Source organism: Falco rusticolus, chromosome 4 (genome assembly GCF_015220075.1).
Source record: "Falco rusticolus isolate bFalRus1 chromosome 4, bFalRus1.pri, whole genome shotgun sequence".
Classification (NCBI taxonomy): domain Eukaryota; kingdom Metazoa; phylum Chordata; class Aves; order Falconiformes; family Falconidae; genus Falco; species Falco rusticolus.
Genome location: NC_051190.1, coordinates 12,858,607 through 12,878,168, shown reverse-complemented (window position 1 = coordinate 12,878,168; position 19,562 = coordinate 12,858,607). Strand labels below are relative to the sequence as shown.

The window sequence follows — 19,562 nt, the reverse complement described above, 5'->3', positions numbered from 1 at the left end:
GACACAGTACTGGGGGCTGGGGGGAGAAGGGGTGACCCAGGGGAATGGCAGAATCCCACTGCTAGCCCACATGGCCACGATGAAGATGATGATGATGAAACTCTGTTGCATGCAGGGAAGGGGACTCGGAGTGCTCCAAACATTCCCCGGGATCCTCACTAATGCAACCATTACCTCCCTCTGTATGCAACCTCCAAACCCAGCATGCTTTTCTAGAGCAAGGTTTGCACTCCAGGAGTCTGCTCCTTCAGTTCTGCAAACCCTCAGTGCTGCACTGATCAGGCTACCCCTAGTTATATCATCTGTGGTCCCTGAAAAAAATGCCTCCTGCTGTTAGGAACTGTGTAAAATCGCTTCCCCACGCTGTCACATCATCTGCCCCTATCAGGCAGCCTACACAGACCTGCCACAGTGACACTGAACATGACCAACACCAGCCCCAGCTGCAGGATGGATTGCAACAGTCTGGGAGCATCAGTGGGGCTGGGACTAATTACCCGGCTCGTCTGCTCTGGAAACCAAAGCCTTGTGTGTGAGTGCTCGTCACTACACTGGGTCTTTTCCGCACCGTGGACCAGACGGCATCTCACCCATACCCACGCCCCGAGCACACGCGCGGTGCTCTCGCATGCTGATCTCCAAAGGTGCTCTCACCTGCAGCCAGGTGCTACCAGCTATCACTTATGAGAGCTTTTGTTGAGAGAGAAAGAGCCCTCTCCAAGTGGGAGACAGGAACACTGGCAATCTGGCATTTATGGCAGGCTCTCAGAGTGGCCACAGAAATTTGGTGAAGCCAACAAAAAAATTCTGAGGGCAGATTTAAAATCAGATTAAAACCAGGAATGCCTGGCTGGTCTGCTTGTTTGCTTTAAGGAGCCTTGAAAACTGGCATTTTCCAGGGTTTAGAAGTGGATTCATGTAATTTTCAGTGGGAAAAGGAATTTTTTAAAACTGCTGCAGTGTGGGGATGGAAATCTTATCTCTGATCTGTACAGAAAAATCTCTAACGCTGCTCTTCCTACCTCCCACTTTTCCTTTCCAACAAGAAAGATGGAAAAAGAAGCAAGAGAAAGAGGTAAAAAAAAGATGACTTTTTTTTCAAACTAAAGAAAACTTTAAGTCACTGAAAATATTTGAACAGAAATAAATACAAATTAGCCAACAATCGAGCAACTAATTTTATTTAAAATGAAACACAACTAAGATTTTATACGACAGAAGGTACCAAAAAAATTGGTGAATGTCTCAAATTTTGGGGGCTTTGCTTTCTTCCCCTTAATTCAGTGAATACAGTAGATCATCCCTGAGGGAGAACTGCTACCAGATGGCATTTGCAGCTGATCTGTTCAAATTGATGAGACAGATGTAAAACTGCTCTCCTCAAAACTTGCTGCAATTCTGTATGCTTTGGCCTGTGAACCTGTCCTTGCACTGTGATACCATCAAACACCAAGTGTCCTAAGCCCTGCGCTGGCTTTGATTTTCCTTTGAAACTAAGTGTTGAAATATAAAGAGATAAGTCCATGTGAAAGAAAATGTTCCTGGCATCCCTGCGACTGAATGTAAATAATCTAAAAATCATATTTAATTTGAAACGCTGTCGCTCTGGAGGGTGTTCTGCCAAAGTGCAGCACTTGTGGCTGCTACTCAGAGCTAAGGAGGACTGCCCCAGCCCCAGCCCCAGCCCCAGCCCAGCCCAGCCCCCATGCTGGCCATTTGATGCGCAGGCATCAGGAATCCTAAGGCACTATAGTCAGGCCTGCTTAAGCCGAATTTGTTGCAAATGGGATTTTTTTTAAAAAAAAAAAAAGGCAAATCTTGTGCTGTTTTAACTTTGCTACAAATTGCACGGGCAGTAAAGTATTTCTTCCAGACAGGGCTCGCTATAGCTTTGCTGAGCCTCCGCTGCTTTCCTTTCTGCCTTTAGAAGTATTTCTGAAAAAAATCAAGCGCTATTTATTAAAAATCTGCTTTCACTGACAAGTTAGAGGGGTCTAATTTAGCTGTTGTGTAAACCTATTAAAGCCAGTGAAGGCCAGCAGCAACCAGTGCTTGGAGCGGGAGCCACCCCTCGCTGACAACTGTCCCCTGGGCACGTTGCACCAAGGCTGAATTTGGCATGGCTAAAAAATGTGGCCATGAGGTTCTGCTGTCAGCAATTTTGTTGACGTTCCCCTGGCTTGCAGGAGGGCAAACAAGGAAACAACTGGTGTCACGCATAGGGCAGGAAGGATTTAACTCACTGGGCAGAGGCAGGGGGAGCAGGAGGTCCTGGCCCCCTGGACAATGTCCTCTGCCCAGTGCTATGGCCAAGCGGCAGTGCCTCTGCTCACCTCTTTCCTGACCCAGGGGAACAGTTTGGACCTTGTATCGTAAGAACCCAAAAAACGCAAGGCCAAAAACCGAGAGGCTGAAGCACCTGCTGAATGCCTCTGTGCTGAGAAGGCAGCAGCAGGGCAGCAGCAAGGGCTCCCCCCACGGCTCCCCAGGGGTCCTGGGATGCTCATCCCAGGGGGACCAAGCGGTCGCCAGTGGCTCTGTGCTTGACCTCTGCTGAGAAATGCGGTGAGGCAACCCATGGGAAGTGGTTTCAGTAATTCTGGATAATTCTGGTAATGTTGCTGTCATATAAAAAAGTCCCTTAGGATTTAGCCAAAGACCAGCCAGTGATGATGGGCAACCCAGGGAACAGTGGGATGGTTGCAATCTGTGGCCATTAGTGACTAGGGCTGAACTGAAGGAAAGGAGAAAACCTGAAGGAACTGACAACAAAATACACAAGAAATGGAAAGCCTAGTTCAGAAGCTAGTCAGCGCCCTTGCTGTCCCTATAATAAGCTATAAAATCCCTCCTTTAAAAAATGCTTTTTGAGCTGTTGAAAAAATGCTGTGTAAACACTGTTATTTAATTTGTATTTAAACATTACTTAATAATCCAGTGTTATTACAGAATTGTCTAATTCTAAAAATGTCAAGCAACAGGAATATAGCTGCCTGTTTATCAGAGATTTAATAATAAAAATCAGAATAAATATTGACCAGATAAAAACCTACTGTGGAAATACTTAAAAATGCTACTCTTGGAAATGATCCAGCTACATATTTAAAAAAAAAGGGGGCTATCTAGGATTCACTCAATAGGATTATTCCCTCAGTTCCTGTTTTCAAACAAAACAATCAACCTCTGATCAAAATAAGCATTATGGCCAAGACCGTTAACCAAGTGCACTTGCGAGAGGTATGCCAATTGCAACTACCCAAGAATCCAGTGGTGCCACCAATGTCATTAGTTTTTCATTAGCCCTTGCAAAGTGAGATATTTTTCTTAAAGACTTAACTCCCAGAGCCATGCAATTAGAAGATATATTGACCTTTTCTTTTTAATGGCATGTTTGCAGAGGAAAGCTTTCAAATGCTATGCAGTGAATCAAAATTGCTCAAAAATGTCAGAAAGAAATGCCAAAAGTGCACTCAGGTGACATTATTACTACTTGAATTTGATTAAGTTTCAGCCTCATGGCTGCAGAGACCGGACTCATTACTTTCAAATGGTAACTCCCACCTACTCTGTCTGTTCTACAGGAAAACACATGGTTACACCTGCCCTCACGGACAAGACATGCACAGAGGAAAAAATGTCATCTGTTCTGTCTGAGATACATTCACATGCTATGAGGATTTAGCCTTTTTCAGGCGCATGTGCATAGCTGAGTGTTAATGGGAAGAACGCTTCCGAAGTAAGGGAGGAACCTAAGTGGACATCCAGTTTCAAAACGGACTTCTCACAGTTCTGTCAACCTCACCCTGAAGCTACAGAGGACAAAGGCAGGATTGCAACAGCTAGGGTTCCTGAGGATTAAATGGTCCACAGAACCCAGGAGATGGAGTTCTCCAACTTCTCTTGCCTTTCAGTGAGATTTGTTGGAATATAAGAGTGCATATCCCTTCAAAAGGCCAAGGCAACATTCCCACTGCTGTGAGCAAGCAAAAGTGAGCTATGAAAAATACATAAATACTGGCTATTTGGATTAAAATAAAGGTAGTCTGAAAAGAAGGATGGAATAAATTCTCGAATCAATGACCTTCTGGACCCTAGATAATGGTGTGGTTATCTTAACTCTAATCTCAACTCAAATGGATTAGCACACTCTAGGAAATGTGTTCGCTGCCCTGTTAATCAAGACAGAGTAAACAATACAACCCCGGCTGACCCTCACTGCTCTAGATCAAAGCCCAAATCAACAATGTGCTTATTTTTCTGGAGATTATGGGACATCTGGTTCTGGTTTTATTGCTTAGATGTTAGCTGATTGAGTCTGCAGAACTTTGCTCACACGCTAGGCGGCAGTGCCCACCACCACTGCCACCAATACCATCGTACCTGACTCTGCCACATCAGCAATGTTCACCCCTTGCTCTTGTGCCATGAAGCCCAGGACGGAAAAAATTGCGAAGCCAGACACAAAACTGGTACCACTGTTCAGGCATCCCAGCAGCAAACAGTCCCTAAGTCACACATATGTCATGGAGCAAGTTAATTAAAAAAAAAATTAACCCATTGTCCCTACTTTATTTACATCATTTAGCTAAAACACTAAACCCCCTTGGATGGAAACTTGCCTATAGCAGTTGTATTTGTACTTGTTGTAGCTCCCCAGGGAAGTCATTGCTCCTAAGCAGATTGCATATGAGAAGAAGATTTGTGTCCCTGCATCTATCCAGACCTGAAGGGAAAGATGGAAAGACTGTTATTACCGGTATCGTTGCATTGCAACACTCAACACAAACACACAGATCAAACTATGCAAAATTTAAAAAAAAAAATTGCTTCCATTGAGGGTGATAGCTAAAGGGTTGGGGAGACAGGGAAAGAGAACATCACATTTGCAAGTTTGGCTTTTACCAGGAAAAGAAAATTGTTAGTGTCAAGAGCCCACAAGAACATAATCTCTACCACAGTTCCTGTATCCCCTCCCCAGAGATGCTCAGTATTTCTCGTTTCTTAGTCATTCAGCTGATCCTTCCTGTTGGCGCAACAATAAATGCATTTCAGCGCAATAGGAAATGCAAAAGTATTTATAACATTGCTCATTTCTGTTGTAACTCATTGCAGTTAGAATCAGCCGACCAGCCACTAAACTGAGGATGTGAAAAGCTTGAGAAACAGCTTTTGTTTATTTTTCTGTCTTTCTGGTTGTTTTTGTACCTGTTCAAATGCAAGATAAAAGCCATAGGGGTGGGGGGGAACCAAACAAAATACAATGCACTTTGTAAGATATGTATCTGACCTCGGTCTCATGATTTTTTCTTCTGATTACATTAAAAAAACATATACAGAGTGAACTTACAGTACACTATCAGCTTCTTGGTTAGTAAATGCGTAGCAAGCTATCAAAATGCATCCATTGAATCTGTTCCCTTTTTTCTGCTAATGCACGTCTGCTAACACCAGTAGAAACCACCAAGGAGTCTGAGTAAGTGAGAATTAAGACCTTGGACCTTTACCTCCTCCCTCCCACCATGGCTTTCCAGCACCTTGCTGACTGGTGTTTCCTTGGAGATGATGCTTTTGCTAGACCCTGGGAGGGGGCCTGCCTGCTCGCATGAATCTCTTCTACATTATCTGCTGATGCTCTGGGCTTAGGGCTAATAGTAGATCATGAAAATGATAGAGACCCATAAAAGAAGATTAATTCATAAAATGTAATGTCTCCTGTGAAGAGAGTGTCTTGTATAAAGAGGGCAAGACTAGAGAACGAACCAAATTCCCACAATATTTCTTTCGATTACACTTTCCCTACTTCAGTTATTTAGCTATCATAGGCATTTTATTTTAACCAAATACTCACTAAAAAGCAATAGCAAAGACAGACATTATTTCCTCTCACTGTGAGCAATATTTTGTTACTTTCAAGGATCCCTTGTTTTCTTTTTTTGGAGGGTATTGCGGTTTTTTTGCATTTCTCACAGATCACTATTGGCTGAAACGACGCTGGTCTGCTCACACATTTGCACTCTGAGCGCAGACAGCAATCTTCATTTAATTGCAGCCTGTACACAAAGAGTAAGCCTAGCTCCCACTAGCCAGGTCTAAGTGAATTGTAGTTCCTGTGCCTCAGAAAGCATTTTCTCCACCTTTGCATGGGTCTTCATTCTTCCATTATTTAATTCACTTCTTTCCCAATCTCCTCCTATTGAGCAGTGGGAGTTAAGTGACACTGGTACTCACAGTTGTCGCTTGTTGTTCCATCTGTGAAGGTCATGTGTCTCTCCTTTGAAACTAAAGACTATCCTCATTAAAAAAAAAAAAAAAAAAAAAAAAAAAACCACATCTCCCTTACCTTACCAACAAGAAAGCTGAGATTGTATAACGGGACAGTCTACAGCCTCAGAGTCCTTTGACACAAAAAAAATACACACGCATACACACACATACATACACATGGAAAGATGCATTAACACATATAACAGTGACCTTCTCAAGCAGATCTCTGGAAAATATAACCCAGCATTAATGTTCACGCTATAAATGGACCTCTAAAGAGCATGGAAGAAAATTATCTATTGCCATTACATCACCACCATCACCCTCCACCATCCCCCTTTGTGTAGGAAATCATCCCGCTCCCTACTCCTGGTTCTGTACCTGTGGGTCAGCTAACCGTGAGATATCAGGATAAAGATAAAACTTGATGCCTTCTGCAGCTCCAGGTAGGGTCACACCACGGATAAGTAGAACAAGGAGCATAATGAATGGAAACGTGGCAGTGATGTATACTACCTGGCATTAAAAAAAAAAAAGAAAAAGAAAAGGTATGTTTAGTCTGTGGCAGTCAATGGTACACCTCTGGAATCAAAAGAGATCTAGCGATGCAAATTCAAAGCCCTCCTCACACCTAAAAAAGACCTGACCTGAGTTTCTGTGTCTACTTTTAGTTTAATGGTCTTTACCACCTTCTTGCTTCAGGCCTGCAGGCAATGCAGATTCATTAATCCCTCCAGAGCCCCCGGCCCCCACAGTGGACACGTTACTCGGGCAAAGAACATGCAGGATTTTATACAACTCATGACTTTCATTAGAAATTCTGCCTTTGCCCAGTTTGTCCTCCTCACATAACAAGCGCACCTCTGCCAGGGAAGCTGAAGAGATTTCCTCGCTGAAGGCGCCTGAAGCATTACCTCATTCTTTATTTGAACTTAAAAACTTTAAATTCTTTTGCAGGCTCTGCTGCTACCTCTGACCTTGCTGTGCAGCCTCGCTACTGCTCCTACAGACAATTCCAGGAGGCACTCCTCTCACAGATGAAGATGTTTTGCTCCGTGCTCCTGTGTCTCCACTCCCACCTCCCTGAACACATGAAGCCCTTCAGGTTGGCATCAGCCTCACCAGTGGTAATTTCCAGTCCCATAACTTCATTTGTGCCCTTGCTGCCTATTCAGCAACATCATTATTGGAAACTAAGGCTCTATTCATCCTGTTTGAGAATATGTCTTCATTATCTATAACCTCTATTCCCACTCTCTTTGAATAACAGCCTACTTCTTCTCTTCTTGTTATCTTCTCATTCATCTGATGAAAGAGCCCTTTGCCTTAATCTCCAGTGCGAGGGTTAATTGAGCTTGTATTTGGACAGTTCTATCTTTAGACCCACACTTTTTGACCTCTAACATTTTGTTTTCTTCCCTAATCAATGCTCTCTCTCATTTTTTATATAACTGTTGTGTTACCATCAAGAATCACTACTGTCCAAGAAAGGGCATTTTTCATGGAGTAAGATGATTCCCCCAGGTAATTACAGTTTGCTGCCATGAGTTAAAATGTATTTTTGTTTTCCAGGATTTGTTTAACTACAGCAAAGCTCCCCAGATACACCATTTTTCTTCTTAAGTGTGTCCTCTGAGAATAACGAGGAGAATTCAAAGCCTGCATTGCCATAATAATTCACAGAGCTGGACTGATTTCATGAAATGAAAGGAAATCTTCTCACACACATCCTTCTTTATTCTCTCTTGAATTTCCTATATATTTTCCACTGACAAATAATATTACACATTAGCCCAGTTTTACTAAAACCAGAAGGATAAAAGGGGGGTTTCTGTGCTTTCTAATTTTTTTTTAATATAAGCCAGGCCTATGAAAAATCAAAGTTTTCTTACAAAAAAATATAGGTCTTGATATATTTGCAGGAACGGAGTACACACTCAGAAAGTGGCCTTTGTGCTGCAGGTAAAGATTCTCTTGTAATGCTGGAGGAATTTTTAAGATCACGCACATTATCCAAAGCATAAGCACAACTATTATTTTTCCTCATGATTTCATGTTTATTTGTCCACTACGCTACTACGAGGTCTAAAAACTATGTCTTTTTTTTTTTTTTTTTTTTCCCTCCGCTCTCCAAAGAGCCATTAACACACTGGAAAGCAGGTAAGTGCTATAAACAACCATCTACTAAAGTAAACTAGACTTCCCAACTAATTCAAGTCCTCCATTAGAGTTTACAGTTTACTTTTGTTTGACCCCAAAGTTAATGGAGTCAACTAGAGACTTTCCAATGGTTTTGTTGGGCTTTGGCTCCACACCCGCACGAGCTCAGATGCTGTTGAGAGAAGGCAGCTAATTTCTACCAACAGCCTTGTCTTAGAGATGAGACCATTTTGCTGGATTTCCAGAACACACGAGTTTTTAGGTAACTGATTTTAACAGACCTGTTTTCAATCTCTTTACCTTCACAGGGGCTTGACATAGCATACCGTAGGGAGCTCAGAAAAATCCCTCAGCGCTCTCCTAACCCTTCCTGAGCAGATACCAGGCTTGCAAAAGGTACTGCAGAAATGCTCAGCTCTGCTCGGCTACCGCGGGAGATTTACTGCCTTCAACTTTACGATAAAACTGACACAATCGCCTCATCGGGTCACATCAATCAGAGGGAACAGAGAAGCAAACACGTTTGTCAATGTGTGCTTTAGAGGTGGGGAAGCTGTTCTTTGGGGCAAAGCTGACGGGAATCCAGGGTAAGGCACAAGCACGATTTTAATAAAGCTCCATGATAAAAATCACAGAAAGCAAGAGAGAAGCGATAGTGAAGCAAGTAGTTTAGTCAACAGTGGAAGTAATGAGGTCTGGTTTCCTACGGAATTTTGTCTCCTGGTTGATTCTGCAGTGCGTAACAAGGTAAAGCTGCTAAATGATGCTTTTTCTGCAGCTGAGGCGTTTGCAATTGCTCACTCCTGACTTCTCTGGGGGCTGATAAAAGCTGGTCTCATGCTGTGGGCTTTTTCTCAGGCAGGACACTCACCAGGTCACTCCCTTATACCTAGCTGGCAAGAAACATGTTGCGACTTACTATCTTGAGACCTCTCTACCTCTCTTAGACTCACCTGAAACACTGCCTCTACCAACAGGTTTGAAAGCTAAGAGCCACACATACACAATAGCTTCAAAAGCCTTTTCTGACGAAAATAGGTTTAAAAACTCTACTGTATGCAAGAGGAAATAATATACTTCATGCTGTTAAGTGAATGGCTGAGATTTGCTGTAATTTGCTTCTTGCACTGGAGTGCAATTCAGGAATGATTAACTGCTACCCTTTAGAGAAAAACATGATTCTGAAGTGCACACGATGAGACCAAAACCATGAACTACCCAGGATCTCTGTTAAGAGTGTGTCTAAACGAGTACCTAAGTTTAGTCTTCCGTGTCTACACAGAAGTCTTCTGTAAGTGAGTGGCATTTCAAAAATGCTATGCATCCACTGGTTTCCACTGACTTAAAACATCCTGACCACAGCTATGTTAACATCTACCCGGCTGCACTGAGGATGAACTTGGCCAATGTGAAAGCACGGACAGGAAGTGCAGAGCACCACACACCACAAGCCTAAGACCTTCCACACTCAGGACACGTATTAGTTTGATGCTTATTCTCAAAGAGGCAAAGCGGTACTCAAACTACGCTTGTATCTGATTCTTGATGCCATTCCAGTAATGGCTTCTTGACTCACAGGCATTTTGGGCACTGGCAATGACTTTTGAAAGTCAGCTGAATCTGAATCCCTCTTTTATTCAGTGCAAAAATACGTAATTTTTTCCAGGAAATGGTGAATACCTTTAAGAGCAGAATTACTTAGTATTCCTAATATCTGCTAACTGCAATGATTATAAAAAGGGCAAAAGAGCACTTACTTTCCCAGTGGATTTGACTCCTTTCCAAATGCAGAAGAAACATATCACCCAGACGAGGAGAAGACACAGTGCTAGATCCCACTTGATAATACCAATATCTTCAATTCCCGAGGACAAGCTCAGTACGTTGCGCCTGAATATATGAAAGGAAACAAAACAAGAGAGATGTAGGAGCTCAGCTGATGCAGGATCTGTTTGTGAAGAGTATATAGTGGTGTGCAGGGCAGCAGATGCATGGGCAGATCCCTGCCCTTTGAACACCGCTTGCTAAGTCAGCATGGCTTATGTGAGCAAAGCTGAGCTTTGCAGCCCTACATGTTCCTGAGGTCTGTGGCGCTGTTTCGTTCAATATATGGCACAGCATTTCATTTTAAGCTCTTTTTAGCAGCCCGTGACCGCCTCAACATGCAACAAGAAAGTATGTCTAAAGCAGTGAGGCTTTCACATTTGCTCCCTGGAAGATGCAACATCTACTCACCCCGGCGCCACCACAGACCCTGGCTCTGAAGCCGCACGGCGGCATTGCACATGATGTGTCCATCACGGACACTTGCAACTGGCCTGCATCCATGTGTTTCTCCTCCTTTTCAGTTCATTAGCAAGGCTGCTGCATGGAGGAAAGGGGAACAGCAATGCAGGGAACTGTCATGCCGCACATCTTTGCAGGGTGAAGGCTGGAGCCATTATCCAGTCTCCCCCCACGGCCTCCCGCACACAAACCCTGCCCGGGTGCGCTGCCATCTGCCCTCAGCACTGCCGTCGCCAGGGTCTTGTTTAATTAACTCCAGATATTTGGTAAACTTTATTCTGTCACTTAGGTTAATAAATAAAAAGAAATTCCTAAGCTGGGTCTTAAGGGAGCAACATCTCACCATCAAAATCCTCTGATCCTGAGGGCAAAAAATTGTTACGGCTTCTCTCTTTTAGTGATTGCCATAGGTCATCATTAAAGATTTTAAACTATTTTTTAAATGTCATACAACACACACTGTCCTCACATTCTGGACAGACCTGGTCATACCTGATACTTACTTTATTTGTCAAATGAAAGAACAAACTGTTTCTTTACTGTTCACTTCGCTAAAACTCCTCGGCAAATGAACCTACTGAACTCTGAAGAGTTTCTGCAAGGTTTGTTTAAAGTCGAGGAGAAGTTTGACCTCAATTACCACAGAAATGCCTTGCCCCAAGACTAGCAAAATGAACTTGCTACCTAACAAATTGTTAATTAAATTTTATTTTCAGACAGCTATAAAAACCGGCCACTTTCCTCCACCGAAGTCATGGAGAGCAGCGACGACAGCAGCCTGGGGTACCAGGGTCAGCCCACAAGTGTGGTGTGTGCAGCTTTGCATGGGGATCCAGCACAAGACAGATCACTGAGGTTTGTTTTTCCCCTGAATTAATTAAACTTTTTTTTTTCCCTTGCTATTACCATGGAAATAATAGTGAATGAAATCACCAATGGAAAATCTGCAATTAGTTTTTTGAAAAAAACAAACCCTGGATCAACCAGTTTAATAGGACTCAAACCCTCATCCATCTCCTTTTGCATCTCTTTGCCAAATTCACTCGGATTACCTGTGTGAATGTGTTCTCACACCAAATGCTTTATTCTCTCTGAACGTGTGTGTAAAGGGAAAAGGACTAATGGCACCAGACACAGTAAGTCTGCCCTAATCAGCACAGCTATTCAACAGTTACGAGAAACCCCTCAGTAATGAATATTTGGCATAAAGTTGCAGCCCTGGTTCACCTGAGCCTAAAGAAACCAGGGAAAAACCTGCTGCGTCTATACAAAAGAAGAAAATATATTTATAAGATGACAAAGTTCAGCTGCAACCTTTTGTGGCTTTTTTTAAAAAATAATTGGCAATTTTCCAATCTAAGGGGCGGTTCATATTAAAAGGGCAACCTATAGAGCAGCTCTCAGGAAGCCATGAATAATTAACTGCAAATGCCTTTTGGAATAGGGAGCTCTATTAATGCATTCAGCTACAACTTTGCTTTTTATTAAGGAACTAAAAAAAAGTGGTCATCTCACCTAGAGTTTGCCCCAGCAATGCTATCAAGCTTTTTCGGAGGGCACCCCGGTGGGCTACTGAAAGCCAGATAAGCTACTTTTCTATGATGGCAGCAACCTCACAAAGTGATGTGCTGGCTTTCTCTGTCCTGGGTTATCTCGTCTTATAAGGACCTCAGGGAATCCACTCAGAATTACCAGGGGAGCCTCAGCATTAAATTTGTTTCATGAAATCTAACCCAACATATTTTTGCAGCAGAAGGTCTCAACCCGGATTTGTGATACCCTGAAAATTCAAATTCAGGAAGGAGCATGAACTGGGCTCTGCTGACAGCTCTTCAGGTCTGCTACACAGCCCACCACTGCTTAGATTCAGCCAAGCCCACTCAACAAACTTCACGCCATTTATGCATGAAGTTGTTATCAATTCTAATTTGTAGTTGACGCTGTCACTAACTATCACTCACCTATAATCAATGGGACAACAGGACGGGGCTGATTTTGTTGTAAACAAGAGTTCTTGGACCTTGACCATACACTAGTGTGTTCTAGTCATGTGCAATATGGAAATGTAATAGGAGCCATAGCTGGCTTTAGAACATAAACAAAAAGAAAGTGAGGAGTTATCCAACCCTTGAAGGGTATTCCAGCTCGTTATCCAGTGAATGCAGGCAGGACCTCTCATACCCGCTAAGGTGAAGCACCCTTTTGTGTTGGATGGACAAGAATAACTAACGCTGAAGCAGCTGTACCAGAAGAATATTAGGAGGCTATGAAGCCATTTCTAAAACTCTCAAGTTTGCCCCCAAAGGCAGAGACAGCTGCCTGAGATTTTGTTTAGTTTTTATGTTGCTCCCTTTGGGGATTACATGCCATTAGCATGTGATGGTCTTTCTTGGGATTTGGACGAATGAAGGCTGCTGATTACCAAATATTCATAAACACTTGGCCAGCACCAGACAATCAGAGGTTTTGTTCAGCCATAATTACCCTGTAACACTTACCCTGTATGTATTAATATGTGAGTGAGCTTTTAAGGTTTTGGACTTTAAAATCAGATCTTCGGAAATAAGAGCTGAAGCATGTGATACCAAGAGGTAAGTCTCCTGATACAAAGCCAGATCTGCTTAACCCCCTCTTATCACTGCTCAGGCAAGCATGTGATTTGCACAGAACATTAATTCAAATGAACTGAAATGTCAGGCTGGACTATATGTCCAGCCGGGCTGAGAAGGACACGTGTTACTCAATGCAAAGAGGTTAATGCATCGGTGTGGTCAATTATATCTGGGCAGCATTAGTTTTACAAAGCAATACTGATAAGGACACTACATAAATGTCCCACAATAAAAATGGCATTGGGTTTCAGAAACTAAATACTCATAAACCCCTGAATTAAATCGGAATTAATTGTGCCACAAAGCAGATGGATATTTTCAGTTAAAGACTATTTATTGACTTGTCCTTTCAATGTGGGTAGCTGGCTGGCTGGCAGCTGGCATTGTCTACGATGGCAAAGTACCTGAAAGTTCATCAAATAATTTTTAATTTCAGAACTATAAAGAATAGTAGCACGGCTGGGGAAAAACTGGGGATACTAAATGCTTGCCCTGTGTAAAAGCTATTGCAGCAGCAGTGCATGATCTCTGTTCTTACTTTAAGACGCTGGTAGTTGTTTATGCAGAGAAAACAGCTATTTTTAATAGTTCTGTAAGTGCCATGAGTCCTGAAGGCAGCTTGCTTTGGTAAGGGCAGTTTCGCTTGTGATGAAACATTGAGCTATGGACAGTATGTCCGTATTAGTAGGATTACGGGGCCAAACTCCTCCCTAGCGTGACTCCAGGGAAGAGTTCAGTCCACGATGTTTAAAACTGTTGTTTGAGGACAAAAGTTAAAGTGGCTGCAAAGTGCAAGGAGAGCTGCCTCCCCCTGTGGATCGCGGAGCAGCCTTTGCTCTGGCTGTGCTACGGAAACAGGGAGGGCAAGGGGGAGGGATGGGGGGCTCGAAGGAGTGAGAGTTGCTTTGTCTTCTACTGCAACTTGCCTCTAAGTTACCCTAAGATACCCAAAGGTACCATTTAACAAACTTTTCCCAGCTCCCTCCATATTTACAAGGGAGGAAGTCATCTGGGAAAGTATCTGTCGTTCACGGTAGAAACGCAGAGCTGATGGCACGGTGAGAAGGACTGCTCCTACAGCCTGCACCCGCTTCTCACACTGCTCACCAGGGCCTGCTGACACACTGCTCATCCAAGATCCAATCTGCCCTTTTTGGCTCTTGTGTTAGGAATTTTAGCACAGTTTGTAAGATTATTTTTTTTTCTAAACCTAACGCATGCCAAATGTCTTCAGCATGAACATCATTCCTGCTGGGGCTATTGGCTGATGCTTCTTTTTTAAAAATAGAGAAGTAGGTACAAGTTGATCTGGGACCAAACCAAACTTTAAATATACTGAAAAAGCCAACCTAAGTCAGAAACTAATTCTACTCTTAAATGACCATCTAAGCAAGCCAAAAAAAAAAAAAAAATAGTTTCCTCCTAAGCTATTTGTAGATACTTTGGATTTAGGTTTCCCTACAGGTGTTCCTCTGCTGCTATGTTTTGATGCCTATATAAACACACAGAGATTTGTGGTCATGCCCGTTCAAAAATCAAGTTATGCAATATAATTTAGAACTTGAAAAATAAGAGAGAAATGGGAATAAGCAGCTTAGGTCTGATGAAATCCGGGCGTCTGGCAAAACAGCCTCCTCAGAGACTGCAGAGAAAAATGATGTAACAAAGATGGCCCAAGAAACCTACAGTACAGGACAACGTTCAGCACCTCTGTCATTTTTATTGCTGAGGTCAACGCTTCCCATTGCTGTCAGACTGATAGGAGACGTGTTACAGCTTCATAAAGTGTCCTGCAAATGCTAACAACTGGGAAAGAGGGAGAGGCAGCCACAAACTGGTGATTTGTCACTGTTTCTACGTTCAGTAAATCCCTGCTATCAGGGCATCTGAAGTGAGTTGTTTCTGTTCTCCTGCTGCATTCAGAGAATCCCAGCTAAGAAGGAGACAAGTTTTCTTCCAAAGCAGAAGTTGCACCGGGCTTTTAGGGCTCGCTGTACGCCCTAGGGTGAATGCAGTTACACACCTAACGCCTTCCTCCACCGCTCCCAGACTCACCAGTTGCCTCAAGGTGGGTGAGAACCAGCAGCAAATGCTGGTCAAACAACTGACAATCAGTGCAATCTGCTTTTCCCATCTAACATTCCCCACTGGGCTTCCACAAAGTCTCAGGCCTGAGCTCTGGCATGCCACCGAAGCACCCCAAGGACACCACGGAGCTGGGGTACTTACTCCCAGAACTCGGTGACAGGAGAGGTGAAGTTAGTGGCATTCAGTGATATCCAGAGTGTTTTGTTCTTCCTGAGAGTGTCTTCCACGCAGGTCGGCGTGTTCCACTTCTGGTGGCAGTGTGCCCACGGCAGGACGCTCTGGAACGACTGGAACAGGTAGTAGAGTCCCCAGGCCAGGATCACGATGTAGTACACGTTCAGAAGGGACACAATCACTATGGAAGCATAACCAATTCCTGGCGGGAGGGGGAGAGAAAAGAAATACGTGCGGACATGACAGCCGCTTCTTGGGAGGGCGCCCTGTGACCTCGTGGAGCTGGTGCGATTCCCCCTGTGTTGTAGACTTGCATCCTGCTCTACCGCCCTGCTGATGGAAACTCATCCCAACTCAGTCACACACTAGCATCGAACTGCCACCGCCTCCAACTAGCGCCGGCCGCTCAGGGCTGAGTTTCTGGCTATGGTTTGCTGACATCGGAGGGGAAGTCTGCAGGACGTCTGCTCAATTTAACACTCACCTAGCTACTTCAAGTTTTTTGTAGAAGGAAGTCAAGGCATCATGCTTTGCTTATTTGGGAGCTACGACATCTCACTTAGGTACCTATGTGGGCAACCTGATGCTCGCCACGCTCGCCCCCCAGCCAGCTTCCTTGGAGGCAGCTCGGCTGGGCGGCCCCTGCACCGCTCACGCTTAGCGACCGGCTCGGCTCAGCCTACGTGCAAGAAAAAAAGATAGTTCTTGAATGAGTTAAAAAGGAAAACTGCAAAGCTATCAATGTGAAAGCTGCTGTTTCTGCCCCAGTTTCACCCGTGCAAAGGACACATGGTATTTGTAACTGTTATGGTTATGAGATCAATGTTTAACTCTGCTTACAAAGTTGCCATTTAGGAATAACAGGGGGCGGGGGGAAAGATCTCCTTTTAAAACTTAGAGCAGTCTCTTCAAGACGATGAAAAGCCTGTGAGGTTCCCCTTAACATCACCTTGACAGCTACCCCAGCACCTGGGACACCTTGCCTCGTATTTTACAGTTTCAAACCTTACTGCAGCAGGAGTCTTTACCACCAAAGATTGTTTTTATGCCTGGTGAAAACAAGCAGAGCAAGTGCTATTTATTCTGTACAGCTGCATTTAATTCAGGATATACAGTTAGTCACATTACAGCTACAGTTTCTCTTTATGGATGCCTGGGAGATTGCTATTTAAACAAGGAACATTCCTTCCTCCTCAAAAAAAATAAAGGCTTCATAAAAGTAGTAGGAGGAAGAAAATGGAGCTAAAGCAGCACAATTACATCAACTTCAGCAGCGTTCTGAGTATTAAGTGGGAGTGTGAGCCACAGAGAAAGCCCTCACTTCTGCTTGGGGTGACATACGGGAAGAGAGATGCCTGGAATAGCAACAGCGGCAGAGCTAGAAACATGTCAGCGTGAGGTGCCCACTCCTTCTAATGGGATTCGAAGAGCGCTGCTCTGTTTAGTGTAATTATTCCAAATGACTCTGCCTGTGCTGTCCAGCTGTAAAGCGTAATCTATACACAAAATAGGCATCCTTGGTAGTTTTTCTAACCTGTCTTTCATTTCTCATTCTAGTTAACTTCCAGAGCAGCATTAGTGTAATTCCTGTGAGCAGTGAGTGATTCTTCATTTGCTGGCAAAGGCCCTTAATAACACCAGCCCAATGTGCCTGATCGCCAGGACACACTCAGTTACAGAGAAAGTCCCATTCCTGAATCCCACCAAAAACCTGCAGTCCAGGCTTTCGCTGTGTCAGTAACAGAGGGATGATGCCAATGATAAGCTTTCACATGGTAGAGAGATTTTGACTTCCAGACCAGAATAATAATTTGAAGATGCTTTCATTAAGGCTATCTAGCATTCCAAAACAACACTTTCTCCAATACCCGTGAACAAAATGTGCAATTACTTTTTTAAGGCACAATATGCAATTTCTTCCCTCATCGGCAGTTCTGCCAGTTAACAAGACGGTAGCATCAAAATCAATACCTTACTTTGTCCTTCAGACTCTCTGACTTCTACCTTTCCAGGAACCAATATCATACCCTCAATTACTACGGCAAATAGCTGAATTAATGGACATGAGGGGAATAGTGTTGCTGCATATGGTTTCCAGAGGTGTCTTTAAGCAGTAAAGCACAACAAGATATACTAACCAGTGAAAATAGGGCAGATCTTTTCCCAGCATGTAATTCCACCTTCAGAGGTATACTGTCCTAGCACCACCTCCAGGAAAAACACGGGAAGACCTCCCCCAAACAGGAAAATGAAATAAGGTATAAGAAATGCACCTGTTGAGAAAATATAATAGTACAAAATTGAGATGAAACAAGCGAACTTACACAAGATAGCCTGATAAGTGGTAACAGGCATATATAAACAAAGAAACATATTTGTTAGTTTAATATCAGTATATAATAATCTTATACTGGGGAATTCTTGCTCATGTTCTCTGCAAGAAGAATGGGTACATACAGCTGTATATAAGGGCATTTTCTTACCTTTTTGAAGTGAAAATCTGCAATAACAATGGGGTTAGGTACACAACAGCTTCACGTGACTCAGAATGCTCTTATTCTGAAATCCACTGGTCTGAAATCCTACTGGTCTATATTAATAGCATTTTAATTGAAAGACTCAATTGTGACAGAAGTAAAAGAGCAGAAAAGGTTCAGTAGTATAAGACTTTAAATTGCTTTTTTTTTTCTCTACTTAAAACTTAAAGAAAAACTATTAAGTAATAAAACAATCTCTCCTGAAGACCGACCGGTAAAGAAGGCAGAAAACACATGTGTGAGTATTCTTTTGAAAAATCTGATGAAGGTACTGGAAAATAGTAAGCATGAGGTGGACAGACTGATTCATGACAATGAAATGAAATACTCACCTCCGCCGTTTTTGTAGCAGAGATACGGAAACCGCCAGACATTGCCTAAACCAATAAATCCACCAGCCACAGACAGCAGAAAGTCAATCTTGCTCGCCCACTTCTCCCGCTGGGGCGGCTTTCCCTCTGCCTCATCCTCAGGCCGTGTCCCCGGGCTCTTGCCGGGAGAAGGTTTGAGGATGTCCTTGTGGAAATCTTTCAAGCATTGAAGCTTTTCCTTTGTCGCCATATTTCTGCTTTCTACATAGGAAAAAAAAAAAAAAAAAATCCCTGGGTTTATTAAACAGCCTTTACTGGTGGAGCTCTCTAACACTGCAAGGACTGTTTAACCAAACTCACACCATAAAGACCAGTGCTGTTTATCAAGCTGAGATATGAAAATAAATCTGCTGCCTTCACTGACCAGGAGAGACAAACCACCCCTGTACTCTGCAGTCACTTCTTTGCTGCCAATGCAAAGTAGGGGATAACAAAGGTCTGACACCGCTGCCTACCTGCTGCCTGCAGACAAAAGGTGTATAGAGACTGCACTCTGCATCAGCATCAGCAAATGGTGTTACTGAGCAAGTGTCTCATGCTGTTCCCATGCCCGTAATAAGGTACAAATCACTGCATCCGATTCCTTCTCAAACATTTAAGTGAAATACAGCAGAACAGTAAATCTCACCTTTCCAGATAAAACCCATTCCTCCATTTCCCAATAACGTGAACCATCCTGCATCATTTATTGCCTGCAATTTCCTTTCCCTGAAGTATTATAAAGCTTTCAGAAAACTATTCATTCATAAAAAAGGGAATGGAAAGTCATTTGTTCTAATCAACCTGCAGGAACTGAAGGAATCTTTTCAGTTGATTCCATTTTCATAACTGCACTGTTTTCCCTTGACATCAATAAAGGGACAAAATTAAACCTTTATATTCAATTATTGTCTTATACGCACCTATGCAATTGAACAGTTTGCCAAGAATGATGGCTCCTTAGTTAATTAAAAAGTCAGTGGCATGAGTCACCTGGTGCTAAACCCAAAGCATATTAAATCACAGCTGGCTTGATAATTTTTATATATAATTTATGCTGTTCAAAAATCTTAGATTGTGTAAAAATAATA

General features: G+C 43.1%; 1 protein-coding gene across 9 annotated transcripts in view; it reads right to left on the bottom strand.

Moving 5' to 3' along the window:
• SLC6A6 (solute carrier family 6 member 6) overlaps window positions 1-19,562 on the bottom strand; it is a 114,705-nt gene that overhangs the window by 8,318 nt on the left and 86,825 nt on the right. For all 9 annotated transcript variants that reach the window (XM_037387035.1, XM_037387040.1, XM_037387036.1 and 6 more), the window contains 7 exons: window positions 18,454-18,693; window positions 17,723-17,857; window positions 15,552-15,786; window positions 10,182-10,314; window positions 6,646-6,780; window positions 4,620-4,723; window positions 4,381-4,505 (listed from right to left, as the gene is read on the bottom strand). In XM_037387035.1, the coding sequence (XP_037242932.1) occupies window positions 4,381-4,505; window positions 4,620-4,723; window positions 6,646-6,780; window positions 10,182-10,314; window positions 15,552-15,786; window positions 17,723-17,857; window positions 18,454-18,693 (1,107 nt within the window). The remainder of the gene's footprint in view (window positions 1-4,380; window positions 4,506-4,619; window positions 4,724-6,645; window positions 6,781-10,181; window positions 10,315-15,551; window positions 15,787-17,722; window positions 17,858-18,453; window positions 18,694-19,562) is intronic.